The sequence below is a fragment of the Pteropus alecto genome, unplaced genomic scaffold (genome assembly GCF_000325575.1).
Source record: "Pteropus alecto unplaced genomic scaffold, ASM32557v1 scaffold76, whole genome shotgun sequence".
Taxonomy (NCBI): domain Eukaryota; kingdom Metazoa; phylum Chordata; class Mammalia; order Chiroptera; family Pteropodidae; genus Pteropus; species Pteropus alecto.
In genome coordinates, this window is record NW_006443138.1 from 15,720,475 (window position 1) to 15,740,793 (window position 20,319).

The 20,319-nt window shown below is 32.3% G+C and overlaps 1 protein-coding gene and 1 pseudogene across 8 annotated transcripts in view; one reads left to right on the top strand and one right to left on the bottom strand.

Moving 5' to 3' along the window:
* Window positions 1-20,319, bottom strand: part of PPFIA2 (PTPRF interacting protein alpha 2) — a 423,368-nt gene that overhangs the window by 48,958 nt on the left and 354,091 nt on the right. For all 8 annotated transcript variants that reach the window (XM_006923790.2, XM_006923792.2, XM_006923795.2 and 5 more), the window contains one exon: window positions 9,419-9,512. In XM_006923790.2, coding sequence (XP_006923852.1) covers window positions 9,419-9,512 — 94 coding nt within the window. The remainder of the gene's footprint in view (window positions 1-9,418; window positions 9,513-20,319) is intronic.
* On the top strand, window positions 19,521-19,639 carry LOC112472421 (annotated as a pseudogene).

The window sequence follows — 20,319 nt, forward strand, 5'->3', positions numbered from 1 at the left end:
AGTGATCCTTACAAATGAAAGAAAATAGTTTAGAAGTTTTAAGTATGGTTCATCATGACACTACTTTAGAAATACCTTTTCTTTAATATTGACTTCAAATAGTTAAAATATTTAAAACATTTTTAAAATAGGTTAAGAAATCTTTATTCTTCTCAGAATTTTGTTATTAATTTGTGTAGCAAACGTAATTCAGTCAAGCCCAAATTAAAACTTCGATTGTGTAGAATCTAAAATAAATACATTTAATTGTATGTTCGCACATACACATATTTTTCGAAAAAAAATTCTTTTGGTAAAGACTTTTTTTTATAAAACCCTGGCAACAGCATATGAATAGAACTTCTGAAACAAGAAAGAGAAGTTTGAATGGCTAATTTTAAATAACTAGGGAAGAAACCACATCTTTGATGCCCTTCTGAAAAATATGATACAGAGGTAATATAAGATCTTATATTTGTGAAAACAGTTAAGGAGAATTCTTTCTAGATTAAGATTTCAATGTCATGTTTAAATGTACCTCAATTAGTGGCTTTTTTTTTCTTTTTAAAAAAGGAACTAAAATATTCTTGTTATTAGACACTGACTTTGTAAGTTTTACTGGAATGAATAATGTTAGATTGATTCAAGCACACATTTACATTTCTTACACTGCTTATTTATTACTGTTAATAACTATTATTATATCAAACACTGGGATATTATGTGAGACTAATTATATCAGGAAAAGGCAATTTTGTAACACAGTTGCATCTTGTGATTTGAAACTATCTACCTCTCCCAGTCTTAAAAACAGTGTTTGGTTTGAATATATTTGTTGCTTATTTTGAAGGATGAGATGGGGTCAGGTAAGAAACTAATTATTCTCTAGGAGAAAAAATCTGCTACTCTTTCCAGAGTATAAAGGGAGTGAGGGATCCTTTTATGACTCCTTTACAGACTATTTTAAATTATATAGGGGATTCAACGTCCAGTGGAAAAGACCACACTACATACTCCTTAAATTGTGGCCTCACTGTGAGATCCTAAATAATTCAAAGGAATTCTGGGCTCAGGAGATCTGCACTTTTGTATACCACAGTGCTGGGAAAGCTACGTTTCTTCATGTGTGAAGGAAATAGCAGCTTCTACCTCAAAGGCTTTGTAACAATTAAAAGATAATTCAATGTAAAATGTGTAGAACAGCACCCTGTGTATTATAACAGCTAAATGTGATTATTAAATATTTATTATATGTAAAATAGATAATTATTATCATTACTATACAAAAGATGAGGAGGAAAATGGAACAGAATACATGCACATTAGGAAACAGGAAAATTATAAATAAGAAATAGATATTAACTATATTAAGACCATAATGTGCATAGTGGGAAGCAGAGAGAGATAAAACTGATGAGATAAATAGGTACCCGATAATGTAGGGATTATATAAAAGCATTTAGAATTTATCTTATGGCTGCTAGGGAATAACAAGGATTTTAGGCACGTTCCAAAATATTGTTTAGATAGATCTCTTTAGCTGAAGTGTGAAGAATGTATTGTGGGAAGGCAAGACTAGAAGTAGGAAGATTGTTTTAATATGATGGTCTGAGAAAGGAAAGAAGAAAGTAATCATACTTGAGAAATTTTTAAAGAGCTAGTGTATGGAGTGATAGTATACAAAGGTGATTGCGATAATACACGGAGGTGATAATAATAACACTACATGAAGGTGCATAGAGAAAGAACAAGGAAGAACAAGGGCAAAGAAGAAGCCTAAGATTCTGGTTTGGTCTTCTGAGTAGAAGTCACTGTCCTGGTTCCTGTTTCATTTTCTTAGGTTTTCTTCTTTCCTTTAGAGTTCTTTCCACACCCAGCTTCTAACCATGCATTAAATTATTCAAAATATATATTCTGAGTACGTACAATATGCCAGCACTGCAAGTGTTACAAAGGCAGAGGTTCTGAGTCCAGTTCTCTAAATTGTATAGAGAACCACAGAGTTTTGGGGCAGGGACAATTTGAAGAGCATGTAATCCAATCTCACAGCTGAAATTTGAATCTCTTACATAATAATCTTGTTTGGCAGGTCTATATTGGACAGAATAATGAGCAACCACTCTCTTTCAGGTGATCAAGTCTTTCACTCAGATCTGTGATTGCTAGCAGCTCTCACTTGGACTTTGCTCAAACTTAACTGTAACAACCTCTGCTTTTGGCCCTAGAACTTGTCACAAAGCCATGAAAACACATCTGATGGCTTTCTTTTCTTTCTTTTTTTTGGCAGCCTTTGGTTCTCTGCTGTCCACACTCCACACATTCTTAATTACTTTTAACACTCTGAAGAAATGGTTTGATGTCATCTTGCTATACTGGTCGTGTTCCTCTGAATGTATGCTGCCTTGAACACATCTGCTTCAAGCATATTTTGCAGAAATTAACACAATATCTAACCAGTACATAAAATTTTGGCCTTCTTGCTTTTATAGATATTGAAAATCGTTAAATTCTTTTCAGGCATTGCTAATTTGCCCTTTTTGCAAAAACATTTTTCTTAAGAGCTGCAGTTAAATTATATATTTTTATTTAAATCATTTATAGAAGTGCTGAGTCTGCTGCCTTTTGTTTCCCTCAATCATTATCAATTTATTTGTTCAGCCCCTTTGATTACAACTGTCTCATCAGTTTTAAATCTATGTTGTTAGTCTTGTTCCAATGCTATATTTAGAAGTACTATTTAAAAGGAAATGAAATACCTTGTTGAACTCAATATATGGTATTTTTATAATAATTTTCCTTATCTATATGTTTATAAAATCTTGAAAAGTTTAAAGGCACAGCTTATTCTTAAGGGACTCTATTTAATTTTGGTGATCAATAGTCCCCTTTCTTATTGCTCAAAAAGTAACCTATTAAATGTTTTAAATTTAGTTGGAAAACTAACAGTGAGGTGATCAGTCTTTAGCTTAGAGAACATCTTTTAAATAAGAACATTAGGCTTGTGGAAAATTTTTCTCATTCTGTTTGAAGACCAGTGCCTTAGAGAAGGGATCATGGCTCCTGAAATACTTAAGAGCAAAAATGTGTCCTCTTGTCTGTCTCTCTAAAATCAATCAAAACAAACAATATGATTTTATTAGAAAAGGAGGGCATTCTTCTAGTTTATGTAACTATCCTGAGTTTTAATTTCCTATTACTAATTCTTATTTTACTTTTTCCATTTTCCATGGACGGAAAATATGAAGACTATCCAGGACTTCTGTTCTACTTACTCTATAATCTATTAACATTGTACCGTAAGCTCAAAACAGCAGCCCTATTCCTTCCACATTATTTCCCTTCTTCTAAATAGATCAATGCATCTTAGCCTTTAGCCTTTGAGTTTACTATTGTTTTAGGTTCAGGGATTCTTATAATTGCCTATGGTTGGAACTAGGCAAGACTATCAGTAATCAGAAGGCAAGGCAATGAGAGCTCTAGCTTAGTGCAGGCAGAGAACACATACTTCTAGAGTCCCGAGTAGAAAATTGGGACACATTCTTCCAGAGAACAATGGGTTTAGGTTAACTAAATGAACACTTGACTATAACTAATTGATCCAAGTAAATCTTTTTCACATTAGGCAAATTAGATATGTTTGCCTATTTACAAGTGTGAAATAGAAATTAGGAGTTATTGACAACACTCAAGAGAAATATTTCATAATCTGTTATTGTTGGAATTTTGAAGTTGCCCTGGCTCTATAGTTTCTGCACTCTCTGAGATCTCTAATACCAGTGAATTTCCCTTTTTGCCCTATCCATCCAGATTTAGCTCCTACAGCATGCTTACAAAATAGATATTTGAGAGGGAAGTAAAGACATTTACCTTCCATACATATTGTATTACTTAGATGAGAAAATATATTCAAAGCTTCTAACACATGTCTTATAAATTAACCTCCGGAATAAACCCCTTTTAAAATTTAACTTGGCACATACACACTTAATAAATATTTATTAATTGAGAGACAGTTGTGGAATTTTTGTGATACTTTTAATTATGAATATTTTCAGTGACATTTATTTTGCTTAAAGACCAGCAGACTCTGAACCTTCCAAATGCCAAAGATTAAAATGCAGAGTCTCAAAACACATTAAAGATTATGCACCGAAGGAGACTCTTAGGATTGCAATGGAAATAAATTAACTAAATCTACAGAGCTTTACTTTTATGTCTTTGAAGTTCTAACATAAAGATTCTCTCGTAGTGATTAACTGTGACTGCCATGCTCCAAGGATAAAACTGCTTCTCTGGAGGATGCTGCTGACATGATAGCTGAGTTGGAATGCTAATTTCATTTTTAATGATGTTAAAAAGTTGATTTCAAATATAAAATTCAATTTTATTTAGCAGTGATATTCAGGAGAACATAGCAAATATAACATATGATAGTTACCTATATTATAACTAAAGATTGAGAATGATATTTTAGTCAATATATTAATATTCATATGCTACTTTTCAACTTGTCTCAGGATACATAAGATCTCATCATGAATATATGTTTTAATAACAAATTACACAGTATTAAAAATGCAGGAGGAAAACAGCAGATAAAAATTGAGATACAATTTTCAGAATTTATGTTTCTGAAGGTAAGTAATCATTCACTGGGTATTTGTCAATTTTAATATGTTCATTGCTTATCAAGGACTGCCATGAGAGCCAGACAGGTGTAATGTTACTGAAACAGACAATTTCATCTTTAATGCCATAGACTCTGTAAAAATCAGCTCTTTGGAATCAAAGCTGAGTCTAGAAATAAAAGTCCTTTAGGTCAATACATGTAAGACAGTCCAGTCTAACAAATCTTCAAATTGAAAGTATAAAGTAGAAAAATGAAACGTAAAAAAAAAAAAAGTGAGCAGAAACTCATAACATTTCTTAACCCCGAAGATAAAGAGAAAAATATCAAACTTTAGAAAGAGAGAAGGAGAGGAAAAAGAAATCCTACATGCTATATACAAAAGAATGACAATCAATTGACATTAGACATAACTGGAAGGAAGAAGAGTAGTACTTTAAAGTTTTGAGGGTAAGTTATTTTAAACTAATAGTTTTAGACTATTTGCAACCATCAATTAATTTGAGTTATAAAATATATGTTCAGATCTCTAAGGATTTAGTGAGTTTGCCATACGCGCTATCATCACATTTGTAGAGAGTTGATATGGAAAATTGGCAATGAAATATATTCCAGGAGGAAAAAAAAGGTAGAAAATCTGTTGAGACATTAATACAAGTACATTTAATATTGATACTTCAAAAATTCTTCTTGAGGCAAAGATGCTAATGACATAATACTTTCTTACCTATGAGTTCATAGTCCTTGATTCCAGAGTAATATATTTATAGAATCATAACATTGTAGATGCTATTTTTAAGGAGAACTGAGGCTTATATTTGTACATCTTAGAAACCTGTGACTATCATCTATTTATTTTGTCAGGTAAGTTTATCTAATTTGGGGGTTCAACTTTAGGAAACTCCCCTTTTTGCCATATACACAAGTCATGTTCCAATAATTCTTCAGTAATAAAGTTGAGATTTTGATCTCTAATTGTCTGACTCCTTTGTCTGTCATCAAATAGATTCTAAACTTAGGCATAGAGCAGAGTTTCTATTTACCAAGTCCTAAAAATACCCAAATTCAGAGATTCAGGGAGTTAAAGAATATTCAGAAATTGAGGTTCTCGATGGGCTAGACCACATAAGTTTTGACCTTACAGTAGCTTTTATTATGCCATATGGTTATTTTTTGTAGTTGTATAGTCGACTTTAATTGGCCATTCTGGACAAGTAGCTTTAGGTTTTAGTCTAAAATATTGGTCCGTAATCTAAAAAAGGGAAATAAATTCTTGAAGATCAGAATGACAGGTATAAAAGGAAGAGGTGAAGTTCTTAGATGTAGTTGCCCATAATGTAAGTCTTAAAAATGGAGATGTTTAACTTGTGTTAAGTCAGAAAAGGTGCTTGTGGTTCAATGAAATCAAATACAGGATGATGGACAAGGTTTCAGAGAGTAGTGACACTTCAGAGGGAGCACACATTGAGAAAACTAAGGAAAAAACACATTTTTAAATATGTGGAGATATATATTAAGAAGAATAAGTGACTCAATCCTTAAAGATTAGGAGGGCTATACTATGAGGCTACAGAAAAAAAACTGGTCAAATTTTAATGGGGAAGACCAGAAAAATTAATATAAAATACTCAAAGAATTACTAGATGAGTTTCAGTATGACACAATTACTGTAGGTATTAATTGCACTCTATATAAACCTGCTGGGAAAAAATTATGCAATTAAAGTTTTAAAGGAAAGTAGAAATAAGGCATCATAAAAGTGAACCAGGTAGAAGAATAACAGATTGCCTTTAGGACTAGGTTAGATATTTATTGGAAGAATAGCACCTACATGATAATACCCAACTCAGGAAGATAAATGTTGACGAGATATTTTGAATAGTGGGCACTTTAGCCATCCAGTATTGTTCATTTCCTATTTCCCATCACAGGACAAGAGCTAGAAATGCAAGAAAAACAAATGTCTACACCAGAAAGCAAAGTAAAAGTAGAATAAAGTAGGAACACATCTAGTAAGCTGTTCTAACCTATATGAGTTCAATTTGCTGAATGGAAATGTACCTCAAATTAGACCTTTCTTTAAGACTGGCAACAGTACAAATTTCTGAACTTTGAAAGAATTTGGAATGTCTCAAATGCTGCTCTCTGAAAGTATCTCCCCCATATGGTCTTTAAAAATATGTCATAACTAATGTATTTAGAGAAAATTACTTCCAATTAAATTTAAATTCACAGATTGTCAATTGTGAATACCTGATATCCTACGAAAAGTTGAAAATAAGATTTTTTCTCTAGGTCTGCAAATTCCCAGAGTCTAATGAATCTCTGATATCAACTTTGAGATAGTGAACATAGATTTAAGTTAACTACTTTGTCCTGGAAACATCAGTTTTTTGGACAAAGACCAGAATGGAAAAACAGCTGGTAGGAAATCACAGTCATTGCAACTACGCACATACAACCTACAGTGTTCAACTTTTTGAAAGAAGTTGTAACATTTTTGGTTTTATTAATCTTTTTAATAAAATATACTTAAATTTCTTTTCCATCTTGAAAGAAGACTAATAAACATGAAATTTTAATGCAGAAAATAATATTTCTTGAAGCATACTTAAAGACGATAGGGTATATTTAGGAAAAAAATGAACTCATTTAAATGAAAATTTAAATACTTCAAAAAATTTAAGAATAAGTGGCCAATATTCATAATAATTAACAATAAAAAATTAAATATAAATAAATTGTGCAACTATGTAATTTAAAAAAATTATAAAACTCATTACGTGACGCTTCATACTTTGGTAACCCAGAAACCATAGTATAGTGTCATGCAAGTCTGGAAGAAGTGTTAACACTTACTTATATAAATCTCACAAATACTGGTTACATGTTTATGTTCATAGGATTCTTGCTATGGAATAGACAATAAGAGAAATATTTCTGTTCTTCCTTTAATTAACTCTCTTAGATCCATGTTAACCCAAATATTTACATAGAAATAATTATACTAAAAATGTTAGCTTTTATTATATTAAAGAATGTTCTTAATATTCTTCTTATATTAACAATAGTATCTTATCTAATACATTTTAAAGTCATATTTTGCCAAAACATATTGCAAAATAAAACTCAAAGGTCAAGTATAGTAAGATCTTCAACCTAGTGCAGAACTAAAAATCCGTTTCCAACTATGAGGGTACTTAGGATTTGAGAAATAATTCCATAAAATTAACATCAAATCAATCCAATAGTATGTAAAGTTGATAATAGCTAAAAATTAATTCTAAATATTTTATTTTAAAAGTCACTGTATACTTGGAATATTTACCTTTAGTAGCTATTAAAAAAGATGTTTAACGTGGTCCCATAAATAACCAATGAACTGCCTCAGTCTCAGCCTTGTGTGCAAAGTGAAAACTGGCCAGATTACCATGTTATGTAAATATTTCATTGTGAGAAAAATAAAAATTAACTTTTAAGAGAAATAAACCAAGTCCATTAGCCAGGATGGATTTTAACTATTCTTATTCCTTTAGACTTAAAGTAATTTTAAGTAAAAAAATTGAAAATCATTTAGACTTGAAATAAATTTTAAAGAGTCTATCAAAGGTGAAGACTTTCTAGAATTTTTTTCTCAATAAATAACCATAAATTGAATATAACATTCATTAATAGGAATAAATAAAATTAAGAGATTTCAAGCAGATTGCGATAACATTTAAATACATTTTTTAGTTATTTGAATAATAAATTACAGAAGAAAAAATGGTTACTAGTATGGAATGTGACCAAATATTTAATTGTATTTAAAAAATAATAATCTCAAGGTCGCTTCTTTTCTCTGCACAGTATTTCTAACTGAATTTGGATGATTACCTAATTTTAGTAAGTAGCAAATTAATAATACAATTAGGCTAGTGAGTTGTTCTGCATTTTTAAGTACGTATGTCCTTATTAGTAAACACCTGCAAAGCAAGAGAGATGGCAAAATATGAAGTAAATTGATTAATTTGAATGCTATAACCATGAAAGCATATCTATTACAATAATGATGATGAGAGCAATAAACATTTAAGAGTGAGGAAAAGGAGTAACCAGACAATAGATTCTGGAATAAAGAGAAATTCTTTGGCTTTTAAAGAACATGTTCTAAAGGTGCTACTTCATCACTGAAAATGTTACTATGTATTTAAAAATGTGTTATTTATGGACTCACTCGCTTCCCAACAGCTGCTGAGACTCAAAATTTGCCAATTTCGCAATTCATTTAAATGTTCCATATTATATGTGAATGAAAAGATATACTATCAGTTTCCTGACAGATGCAAAATAATCTGCTGTGAGTCTAAAATAAGTTTATATTCAATCAGTCAGAGAAATATTCTTTTAAATACGCCATTTTAAGAGGAGACTTTGCCATTAGAGGAAACACAAAGTTAGATGGTATACTCTTATTTTATCACTTCAATTCAGTACTAAATTTAACATCAAATAGAATATTACATTATTTGTAAGGCTACACTTAAATATTTAAAATATACTGTGTTTTGAAATAAATGCTTTGATCTCTTAGATAAACTGTTCATTTCTACTACAGGGCAAAGATTTTTTTACAGTCATTTCAAACTGTAGCCTACTAGAACCAGGAAATTCGAGCACTGAATAAGTAGTTTTACGGAATACCATGACAATATTGGCCTCAGTCTGTCATTTTTTTTTCCAATAATTCTCTTTTTAACTTCCCCACAGGCAATAAATGATAAAGAGTAAATTAAAATTAGAAAAAGGAGGGAAAAAAATCTCCAAACCTACTTTTTCTTCAATCTTCTATCCTTCTCAGCTTGAGTTCCAAGTTTGCCTAACCCCAGGGACTCCTGAGCTGCAGCTTCAGTCTCCATGAAGCCTCCTGTGAAGAAGTAACTATTCACATTAGTTTGGATACATTATATCAATTCCAAAATTAAATTCTTAAAAGTTTATTTGAGCAACTGTTCAGTATCACATTTTTTCCCCTTTCTTTCTATTGTCTTTATATTTCCAACCCGACATACATAAAATGGCATGGGTACATACATAAACAATACACTGAGAGAATGAAAAAAAAAAGTACTTATTGTTATACTATTCAATAGCATCTAGTAGCAACATAATACATGTGGCCTGTATGCTGGCAAACATGAGAATATATAGTTTGCAAGCCTCATGGTCTCTTTTTCTACTTTTCTTATGAAAAATAAGAGCAAATATGTGTAGTATATGAGTGTTTTCAACATTTAGAAATTGAAATTTTTTACATATAATGGGATAAATGGTAGCCCAATGAGTAGAAACTTGTGTGTCTTCAATTCCAAGTTAAGAGAATGGAGAAGCACTCCCAGCTTCCAAAAATTTTCATCTCCTGCGCCCTGCCTGACTCCTATATCCAGTATAAACCTTACTTCTAGAATTTCCTGTATTTTGGCAGGTTTTGTTTTGTTTTGTACATTTTATAATAATACTTAGAAAAATTTTTTCTTTCTTCAAAAGACCCTGGTAAGAATTGTTTTTAGCCAGCAGATCACAAATTGTTTGGGTTAGTGGCAGTTTTCTTGGCTTTGGAATATAAACAATATATGCAACCTTGGAACGAAAGGAGAAAGAATGTTGGGCACTGAACACAGAATGACACATTTTACAATACAATTATTTAATGCAGAATCTTTAAACATATAATTAATTCATACATTATCTAATATGAATGAAAAATGAGAACTTAATTCCGGGCTCTCTTTTCTCTTTGGTATTTATCCTACGTGAAAAACATGAAAAATATTCACTATTTTTAAGTGGGTTCAGGTGTACATATTTTTTAAATGGAAGAGATTTAGACTCTAGTTAAGTTTAAGATTAGATAGAAAAATTTAAACTAATACTAACTCTTACAAAGACTACACAAAAATTTTCACCAATATATAATAAAAATAGTTTTATTTATAAAAGTAATAACTATTTGAATACATAACTTTGAATAAATAATAACTATTAAAGACAACTTTTACTCTTTTGTCACTGATGGATATTTCCTTACTTAACATTTGTGGGATTTGACCAGAGACAAATTTTGTTGTTACCATTTTTCACAATTTATTTTAGTAAATTATTTATACTACTAGATATTATTAATTCTGGAGCATTGATATAATAAATTAATCTCATAGTTTAGTAACTTTGTTTCTGAACTGGATAATTATAAGAAAGTCCTCTTTAACTGAAAACGCTTTGATTGCTGTCTAGATTTTAATTAGGAAATCAGAGTTCTGGAACCAAAATTTATTTTATTCAATTATGCACTAATAATAATAATTTTTTTAAGATGAAAGATTTTTATTGTTAGTATCATTAGGAAAATCATTCACAAGCTGATTAATGTACTCTTGGGGATAATTTTTAAAGGTGGGATTTTCCATTATTCACAGTGAATGAATATTTTCATTTTATTTCTCTCATTGGTATACTTGCCTTACTGTACATCCATAAATTATTATTCATAATCTGTAATTAACAATAAAATCGTTCTCTTGAAATGGAAATGGAAATGATTGATTCACTTCAAAGTTACAAAATTCTTCAGCCGTCCAGATGGGGGCATTAGGAATTGATGTGGTAACCCATCTGAAACAACGAGACATTCTCAACCACCAGGTGGCATTTGGCTTTTTATTCTTCTGAGCAAAGAAGAATAACTTAATTACAATGTAAATTTCATCAAGAACTCAAAATTTTAATTATAGAAAAAGAACATTTAAAAATGAAAGCTCTGGAAGAGAAACACAGAAACTCCTAGAAAAAATTTGGGCGTCAAAACTAGACCCCCCAAAAATATATTAGAATTTGCTTTTCATAAATAAAATTTAAAAAATAAAAGGCAGGAGGATCTTGGAAATACTCTGAATACTTCAAAATCTAACATCCTCTGAATAAAAAGTTTAATAGAGAATTCCTCTTTGAAAATGCCAATAGACAATGACACTAAAGGCCACAGCAGGTAAAATTAGTTTTAAGCATCACATATAGGAATGTACCCTGAAGCGGGATCAAAAATCTAATTATGTGCATATTTTCAGCCCAATTAAACTATTTCTAGATGAGAAGATTCTTTCATAGAAATTATTTAGCTTCCTGTAAATCTCAGGTTCATCTTTCTTCACCCCTATCTTTCTCCTTTCATTCCAAGGTTACCTATATTGTTTATATTCCTCCGTCGAACCAGTTTGTGAACTCTTACAATATGGATGATTATTTAAATCTAGTGAGAGTGCCTCATTTTATCCTGGAATTGGCAGGCTCCTATGACTGTGTGGACTTTAGGAATATCTTTTCATCTATACCAATATTTTATTCACTAGTCACTCGTAGCTATTGAGCACTTGAAATGTGACTAGTCCAAAATAAATACTGCAAGTATAAAATATGCACACGATTTTGAAAACTTATTACAAAAAATATGATATCTAATTAATAATTTCATATTGATTACATATTAAAATGGCATGTTCTCATATACTGCTTTAAATAAAATATATTATTAAAATTCATTTTACCTGTCTCTTCTTAGTTTTCTTAATGTAGCTACTAGAGAAATAGAAATTACACATGTGACTCTCATTTGTGGCTTGAGTTATATTTCTGTTGGCAATACTGTATATTAGTGGTTCTTAATAGAGACAGTATCAAGAGTGTAAATATTTACAGTATCAAGAGTGTAAATATTTAGATATGAAGGTGGGGAGAGTGGGGCTCCATTTTTAGACATCATCACGACTGCAAAGTAAAACTGATGTATATTAAAAAGGGAACAAGGATTCTAAATATCCTCAATGAATAGAGAATCCTTTAGCTTGTCCTTCTGAAAAAGGCAAGAGTAACCCTGATGAGAAACACTGGCTTATGGAAGCTATGGATTACTCATTCTCCAGGAGATCCGTGAGGAATGTAGAGAGAGCATCATTAACTCCACCCATCTGACGGCATAAGGTGTTCAGGCAGAGAACGCTTGAGTCTCACAATTCAGTGGATAGTCAGATAATAAACTGCATATCACCTTTTCTGTGGTTCCCTAGTGGTTGCATATACAAAAGCCCAAGACCAAATCCTTGCCCTCACATTTCTCTGGGCTTTTATCACTCAGGTATACTTACTTTTGTAATGTCTTTGAGAACTTGAAAGTGTTGAAGACAGGACCACTCCTAAGGTGTGAGGGGCCCAATCAAGTTCATTTTTCCACCCTATTTTTTATATACACATTTTGAGTAACCTCAGATCAGTGGGGCAACATTCTAGTGGTCCATTCTCATATAGTATCATTCCAGCCAGCAGAAATGAATGATTCACTTGTCAGAGCACTTTCCTGGAACCAGGGGCAGGCCACTAGTCCAGAATAACCCCATAAGTGCAAGTCTCTGGGGTCCCCAGGACATCTGGTCAATCTCGCACATGAGGTAGAGAGTTAGGGAGCATCCTAATAGAGAAAAACAGAGACTCGAGTCCATATGGTTTAGTTAGATTAGATGAAACTGCCTCCCTGGCTGGTCTCAGGGTCTGAAAGGTAACAGAAAATTTCAATGCTTCCAGCAAGTAGAACCATACAGGTCTAGGTCTTGGCTGAGGGCCCCGGCCCAGATAGCATTGCCAGCCTCAGCCTCTCCCAGGCACCAGAGGGAAGATCTTAGAGAATGTCAAAGAAGGTGCTGCAAAGTGTGAGGCTTAAGACCCAGGCCAAAGAATTCAAGAAAGGACCCTAATATGCCCGGATCTACAGGTGGTACCAGTTGGAGATATCTGTTCATTTGGAATGTGAAAGCAAATATCTCTGTGTTGCTTGGGCCTTAGATTCTGTTCAAAATAATTTACTTCATGTTGGCCTTTGAGGTACAAGTATGGAGAAATTTCTGGTCAAAACCCACATTTTAAGGTCTCTGTCTTTCCATTCCAGGAGAGGTCCCTGTTATTGTATAAAAAAGAGAGCTCTAACTTCAGAGAGATTAAGACTATAATCTATTTCTGATCAGTAGCTTCATCCTTCTTCATTTGACCTCTCTTCAGTATTACTCCTTGCCACTTATTTTGTATTTAAACACACTTGAATTAATAAATGGTTACTTATTTCATGTCTGTTAGTCTGTTAGCTCTCTGGAGGATGCACCTAGGCACAGTGCCTGGCTCATAAAGAGGATGTAAAATATGTACTCATAATTGAAGCTAAATACTGCTTTCTTCAGAGAGGCCCTTTCACTATTCAGGGAATGAGTCATCTCTAACTGAAACATTGTAGAATTTATATTATTATATCTGTTGGTTCCATAGCATCTAGGAACAATCTAAGGTTTTGGGTAAAGGCCAACTCAGCCACCCAAATTTTAGGTGTAGAAAGGTGCTCGCTAAATAATGCTGGTGTAATGCTGACTCAGTTTTTGTCACTATGAAATTGTTTTCTTCATTATGCTGATTATAGCAGGCCAATGAATTCAGCCACTAAAGGATAGGGAAATGCAATTTAGCAGGCAAAAAATCTTTTCAAAATATATTGTTTCTTGTATACATTTAAAGGAAATTTGTAAAAGTTGTTTTTTTTAATCAATAACTATGCATTTTATATATCTGAAATTGAGAATTTTGCTTGTTCAGATTTAACATATTTTTATCTTTTTGCTTTTTTTTTCATAGCTTTGCTGTATTTAGTACTATTTCTTCAATTCTCCACTCTTGAAAAACTTTGATTTCTGTTCTCACTCTTGCAATGCCTGTCAATAGCCTCTTCATTCTCACCATTCACTGTTAGTTAACATCAGCGAGGCTGGTCACGTGTGTTCTGTTCTTTTCTTTATGGTCATTATTATGAGGGTTCTCTGAAGACACCTGGCATTTCCCAGAGAGTAACCAATGAATGTTAAGATCATGTGGAGCAGATGATTCCCCCAGGTGCAGTAAATGTTTTCACATCTCTACCTTGTCTCCACACTCTATTACCATTTCCCTTAACTGGTAAGATGCCTCTGTAGCATATTTGTTTGCTCTAACTCCTAGCTTCTGCTTGGATGCTTCACCACAGATCCTAGATCATTTCATTCATGTGCTTGTCTCTGTTTCGTCTTGCTGCCCCCTGATCTCCGCATTTCCAATCTCTCTATGGCTAGGTAACTTGACCCTCAGTCCTGATCATTTTCTTTGCTTGATAATTTGGTTTCACACTCCTGACCCCAGCCAATATCTACTTCCTAACTAGCCACAGAAATGACCCAAGTTCCTTTCCATCACATTCTCCTTGGAGTTTGTTTTTTCATGTGGTGTCAGTGCCCTTTTTCTCAAGGATAAGTTCTATTTGAAACTCTAGCTTTACACCTTTTCAATCCTGTAAGAAAACTGCACTTAGATGTTCGTAGTAGAATCAAATATATCCCAGAAGATAAAAATTAATAATCTGAACTCCTCAATGACATTATGTTTGTATCCTTTATAAGAAAACTTGTAATGTATTTTGTAATGTCTTTTTTTACCGTTGCCTGGAATTGTTTTTAATTTTTTCATGCATTTATATGTAATATCCTCAAGAAGTTATAAACGTCCTGAAATAAATAATCATGTTTTTAATTTCATTAAGTTACCAAGCTTGCTCCACAGGACTAGAAAATCAATGATGTATTTTTTTGATTGAAATAGTCGTAAGAGTATATTGTCTAGAGCACTAGACCAGGAAGTGAGAGCTAGAAGCCAATACCAACTCTCCTCCAAACTACTACTTTGCCTTGAGAATTAAAGCCATCTATTTCTATATAGTATAGAAATTACAAGACTTTTAGATATTTTCTTACTTTAAAAGTCTGTAATTTTAAAAAGACCAATGCATTTTTATAGTAAGTAATTCATGGTATAAGTTTTGTAAAAAAAAAAAAAGTTGCTGGATATGTGACTTAAATGTTAGAGCTTCATAAACTCAGGACTACTAGAATTAAAGTAGATCTTAAAGATCATCCATTACAATCACCTTTCCAATGCTTGGATCCTCTCCACAACGGATCTTTTTAGTACTTACTTAGCTTTTACTTGAAAATCTTCTGTGACAAAGAAAACATTACCTCATAAACAAGCTCTTTGGATATAATTCTGACACCCCAGAGTTTTCTTACACTGAGATGAAGTCAATCTGTCTATAACTTTAACAGTTTGATTCTAGTTTCGTATCCTAACTCAATGATGAAAAAGCCCACATGGTAGGTCATTAAATATTTGTAATCAGCCATCCAGGTGGACCAGCAAGAATAAACACATCCACTTATCTACTCCTCACATGATTTCAATCCTCTCATCAGCTCAAATACTTCCTTCCAACCTTTCCTCAAGGTTATTAAATGCCTCTTAAAGGGCAGTAATCAGAAATAAATACTATTCTCTGGTTGTTATCTTACCACAGCAGAGTAGAATGAAAAAGCATTCTTTTTTTTTTTTTATCCCAATACTATGTCTAGTAATGACTACATTTATTGACTAGTATATTGACTTTAGAGTCACATGAAAGGTCTAAATTTTTCTTCTAAATAATGCTTCTAAGAGCTATAAGTTTAGAGTGAGATATTTTAGACTCTTCATATTTTACTTTTTTAAAGATAGTCTTTAGCAATAACTTTTTTTTTCATTTATGATTCCTATCTATACCAGTAATTTATAAATCAGATACCTGTGCTGTTAAAATGTTCATGTCCAAGTGATTAAGGATTGTATTGACCAAGGAGAGAGTAAGTCCTAATAATGCCACTAGAAACTTTGATCCAAGGTGGACAATTTCTGGAGGATTATTCAACCAGTTATAATTCTCACCTAATTTTTCCATCACCAAGGCCCCATTTTGAAATCTCATCCACAGGGATGTCATGAGTCACAGCTTGTCACTACCTCTCCTGTTACTGAGCAACTTTGTCAATGAAACAAATGAGCATTGTTTGACATGACTATTTTTAACACAGCTTAATTGGCTTTGTTTCAAAATAGGTTAATGCTTTCAGATAAAATTAAAAGTCAAGCCAGTCAGGATTCTAATTACTGATGCCTAATCATGGATCGTGAGGTTCAGAACTCCTGTTCCTAGTTGTTCTAAGAGGACAGACGACATAAGTAAATTTTTCTTGGCCAGAAACATACTGAAGTTTTTGTTTTGTATTGTTTTAAATAAGAGATATGTATATTTTATATATATACATATTTATTTTACTAAATTAAAAGTTCCAATTGATGCCAGTAGCCATGCTTTAGTCTTTTTCAAAGCCCATAGTCAGTACTCTGCACTTAATAGTGGCTCAATCTATGTTTATTCATTGAAAGTAGAAATAAATAAATGATTTAAAATTATCTATGTTTGTTTCCCCTCAAAAGTGCAACTCTCATGGGCTTTAGTAATCTCTGGTTAATGCCTCTTTTCTACGTGAAAGCTTTGTCTTCAAGTAAGCAGATAGAGGCAAAACTGAGAGTTTTTGAGAAGTTCTAGTTATTCGCATATTCTGCTCATATTAGATAGACCTTCATTTTATTAATTTTCTTTAAATTTTAAAGTTACTAAAAAAATAAAGATTTTATAGTTACCCGTTTGGTTTGGTCAGTTTTTCCAGTTATCACTTTATTTTAGTTGGTGGTCTTCTTGACATTGTTCTCATGTCTATGCCATTCACTTACATCTATCATTTGTTATAGATATAACTTTTGACTAAAATCTTTAAAAATATATTTTTAGAAAGTGCTCTCCTATTTCAGATATACTTCTTACTTCACATCATCATCAATATAAGTATGAGTGTATTACTACCTTCTTGAATTGCTTTGATAATATCTAGTCTTCATTGTCCTAATCAATTCTTTCATATTGGCTAAGATTAAACTTGTTTCTAGAATTTTAACAGTAGTTTGTGTGAAAGCCAGGTTGTGGTAGGTTGTAAAATGACTGACAGATGTGGAATATCTAACTTTAGTTTAGATATTAAGGGTAGAAGAATGATTAGTCAATATCTAGGAAGATGGAAGGATCAAGTGATGACTTTTAAGATATAGATTAGACATGGGCATGTTTAAACATTAATAGAAATATCAGAGAGCGTTGCATCTAGATGAATAAATAAGGAAATAAAATATTCTGTGTCACTGTGCTGTTAACAGGATACTATTATATCCTGGATCTATGCTCTAGGAAGTCAGCAGAAGTACTTACTGGACCAATTTTATCCATGCCCCTCAATGAGATTATCAAATCTGCTTTTACATCTTTTCATTTTGGGACTTGTGATATAGAAAGAAAGGGAATAAAAATAAAAGAAAGAGAAAGAGAAACAGAGAAACTAAAACAAGATCATCAAGTCTGCTAGAAGGGATACTTCCTTTGTCAGAACACTCTGCCCAAATTCAATCGTGACTTTCAGGTAGCCTTGGCTCATATCCATGTTTTATCTTTCCTGCATAGTACTTAAAAAATTGAATATGAGGAACAAATGTTGATTCAATTTTGTCTCCCTCACCCCTGTTATTTCACCCCCTGCCCATAACCTGACGAACTTAGTACACGTTTGCAAATCCTGTTCTTTCATTATAGGCAATAATAAGAACAAGAATTATCAAACCCTCTGATAAGAGTAGAATGAATTTTCTAAAAGATAACCAGAAAACTTGAAATCTCCCATTACTACTCAATTTTACTCTTTGCTATATTTGTGACTTAAGTGAAAAATCACCAACCATTTGAAAAACGTGTTATAATAGATTTCCAGACTAAAATAATTATGTTTGGTTTCTGTTAGCTTTATTCAAATGCTTTTAAACCCCATTCCTTTGAGTTATGGAGTTTCCAGAATGATATTATTTCTGCTAACAACACTTGTAAAGATTGATTATATGTAGTATATTAAGTTTGATTCTCCCTGGTTAGGGGTTATCACTGTAGTAACATTGACTGATCTATCATATCTGGTTTATCTTACTAACCTAGATTTTCAGATTGTTATATGAGGCAAATAACACCCCCTTTACAAATATTCTTCTCTGCGAATTACTAAGAATTTCTCTCTTGTTGTTTATCATTTCTGAAGGAACCAAGTGAACATTTTCATAGTTTGATTTAGACAGTTTTCTTCCTCCACATCACGGTTCATTTAAAGGCATAGTTACTGTCAGGTTAACTCATGTTTCTCTGCCTTTAAAAGCTACTCTTTAAGAGTTCTAGATCTTAGGACATGGTCCAAAATGTCAAATTTGGTTCCTTGACATCATTATCCCTCTACCATATTACTCTTCATGCCATCCTTTCTTATCTTCTATTTCTATTTTCATTGGTAGAAGAAAGAACAGTGGCTTGCTCCTGTGTCTGAATTTTCCAGATCAAGATAATAAAATAATAATCACTAGAAATGCTTCCCTAGTTTCTTCTGATCTGTGAACCAGCAGCACTAGCCCCCGAGTTAATGAGTTTTCATGATCTTCCCCTCACAGCTGGGATACACCTTCCAGGAAAAAAGTAGACCTAAGTCCATATCCCTCAACCAAAGTACCAGTGGTACCAGGTAGCACTTACTTTGGTACAAATCGGGTTTCTTGGAACCTACTTGTACTTGTGTTGTCTTCTTATTTACTCAAGTCTTATTTTCAATAAAGGCTTTTTATTCTTGGTTTCTCCAGGAACTTTGATATACCTTCAATGTAGTGTGTCTACATAGCTCCAGAGGTATAGATTATTGTCCTTGTCTTCTTTATCAGTCCTGCAGTCCTTAACAAGCTGCTGATTCTGATTTTGTTTACACTCTACCTCTGTTGTTTTATGGAGTAAAACAAAATTGCTCAGAGCTCAGAAACCTTATAACTATTGCTAGTTTATGACTTGGATGGAGTTGATAAAAATGTAATTGTAGTCTACGACCATGCTACCCTGAACAAGCCCGATCCTGTCTGATCTCGGAAGTTAAGCAAGGTCAGGCTTCATTAGTACTTGAATGGGAGACCACTTAGGAAGACTAGGTGCTGTAGGTGTAAAAAATAAAAAAAAAAATAAGGGTTTGTAAGCTGACAAGGTCCTTGCAATCTGTAAGGTCAACCAAGGGTTTCCTTACCTAAAAAAAAAAAAAATGTCATTGTAATTGACTCTTTTCTCATCTGTTCTGACATAGAAACACACGTCACTGAAAATGGGTAAGAAAGTCTGGGTTTCTAGAGGGATCTATATTTTTCTAACTTTAAATCATATTCTGGATATCCTCGTTTGATATAATATTGTTGGCAAAATTCCTAATGATTCAGTAATTCTTCATCAAAGTTAAACAGAAAATAAAAATAGAAAAATCTAAGTGAAAAGGCAGTTAATTACATTTTAAAAGGCAAAAGTAAATTATGGAACCTAATATGACCATATATGTTGAAATAAGAATAAATAAAATAATTACTATATTAACAAAATAAATATTTTAAAAATAATTAACTATCAACACTATTGTGAATTACACTATAATATACTGGGAATGACAAATAATTTAGTAAGACTATAGGGAGTTGTCAAACAAGATGAAACAATTTAAAACGATGTCTTGAGAAAATGTACATTTTATATTAAAAAAAAATCATCTTCTCTCTTCTTTCATTATTCATTAATATTTTTATAGCCTAAGGGGTTCCTTTCCTGAAAAGTAGAAATACAAAGAGAACTTAATTCTCCT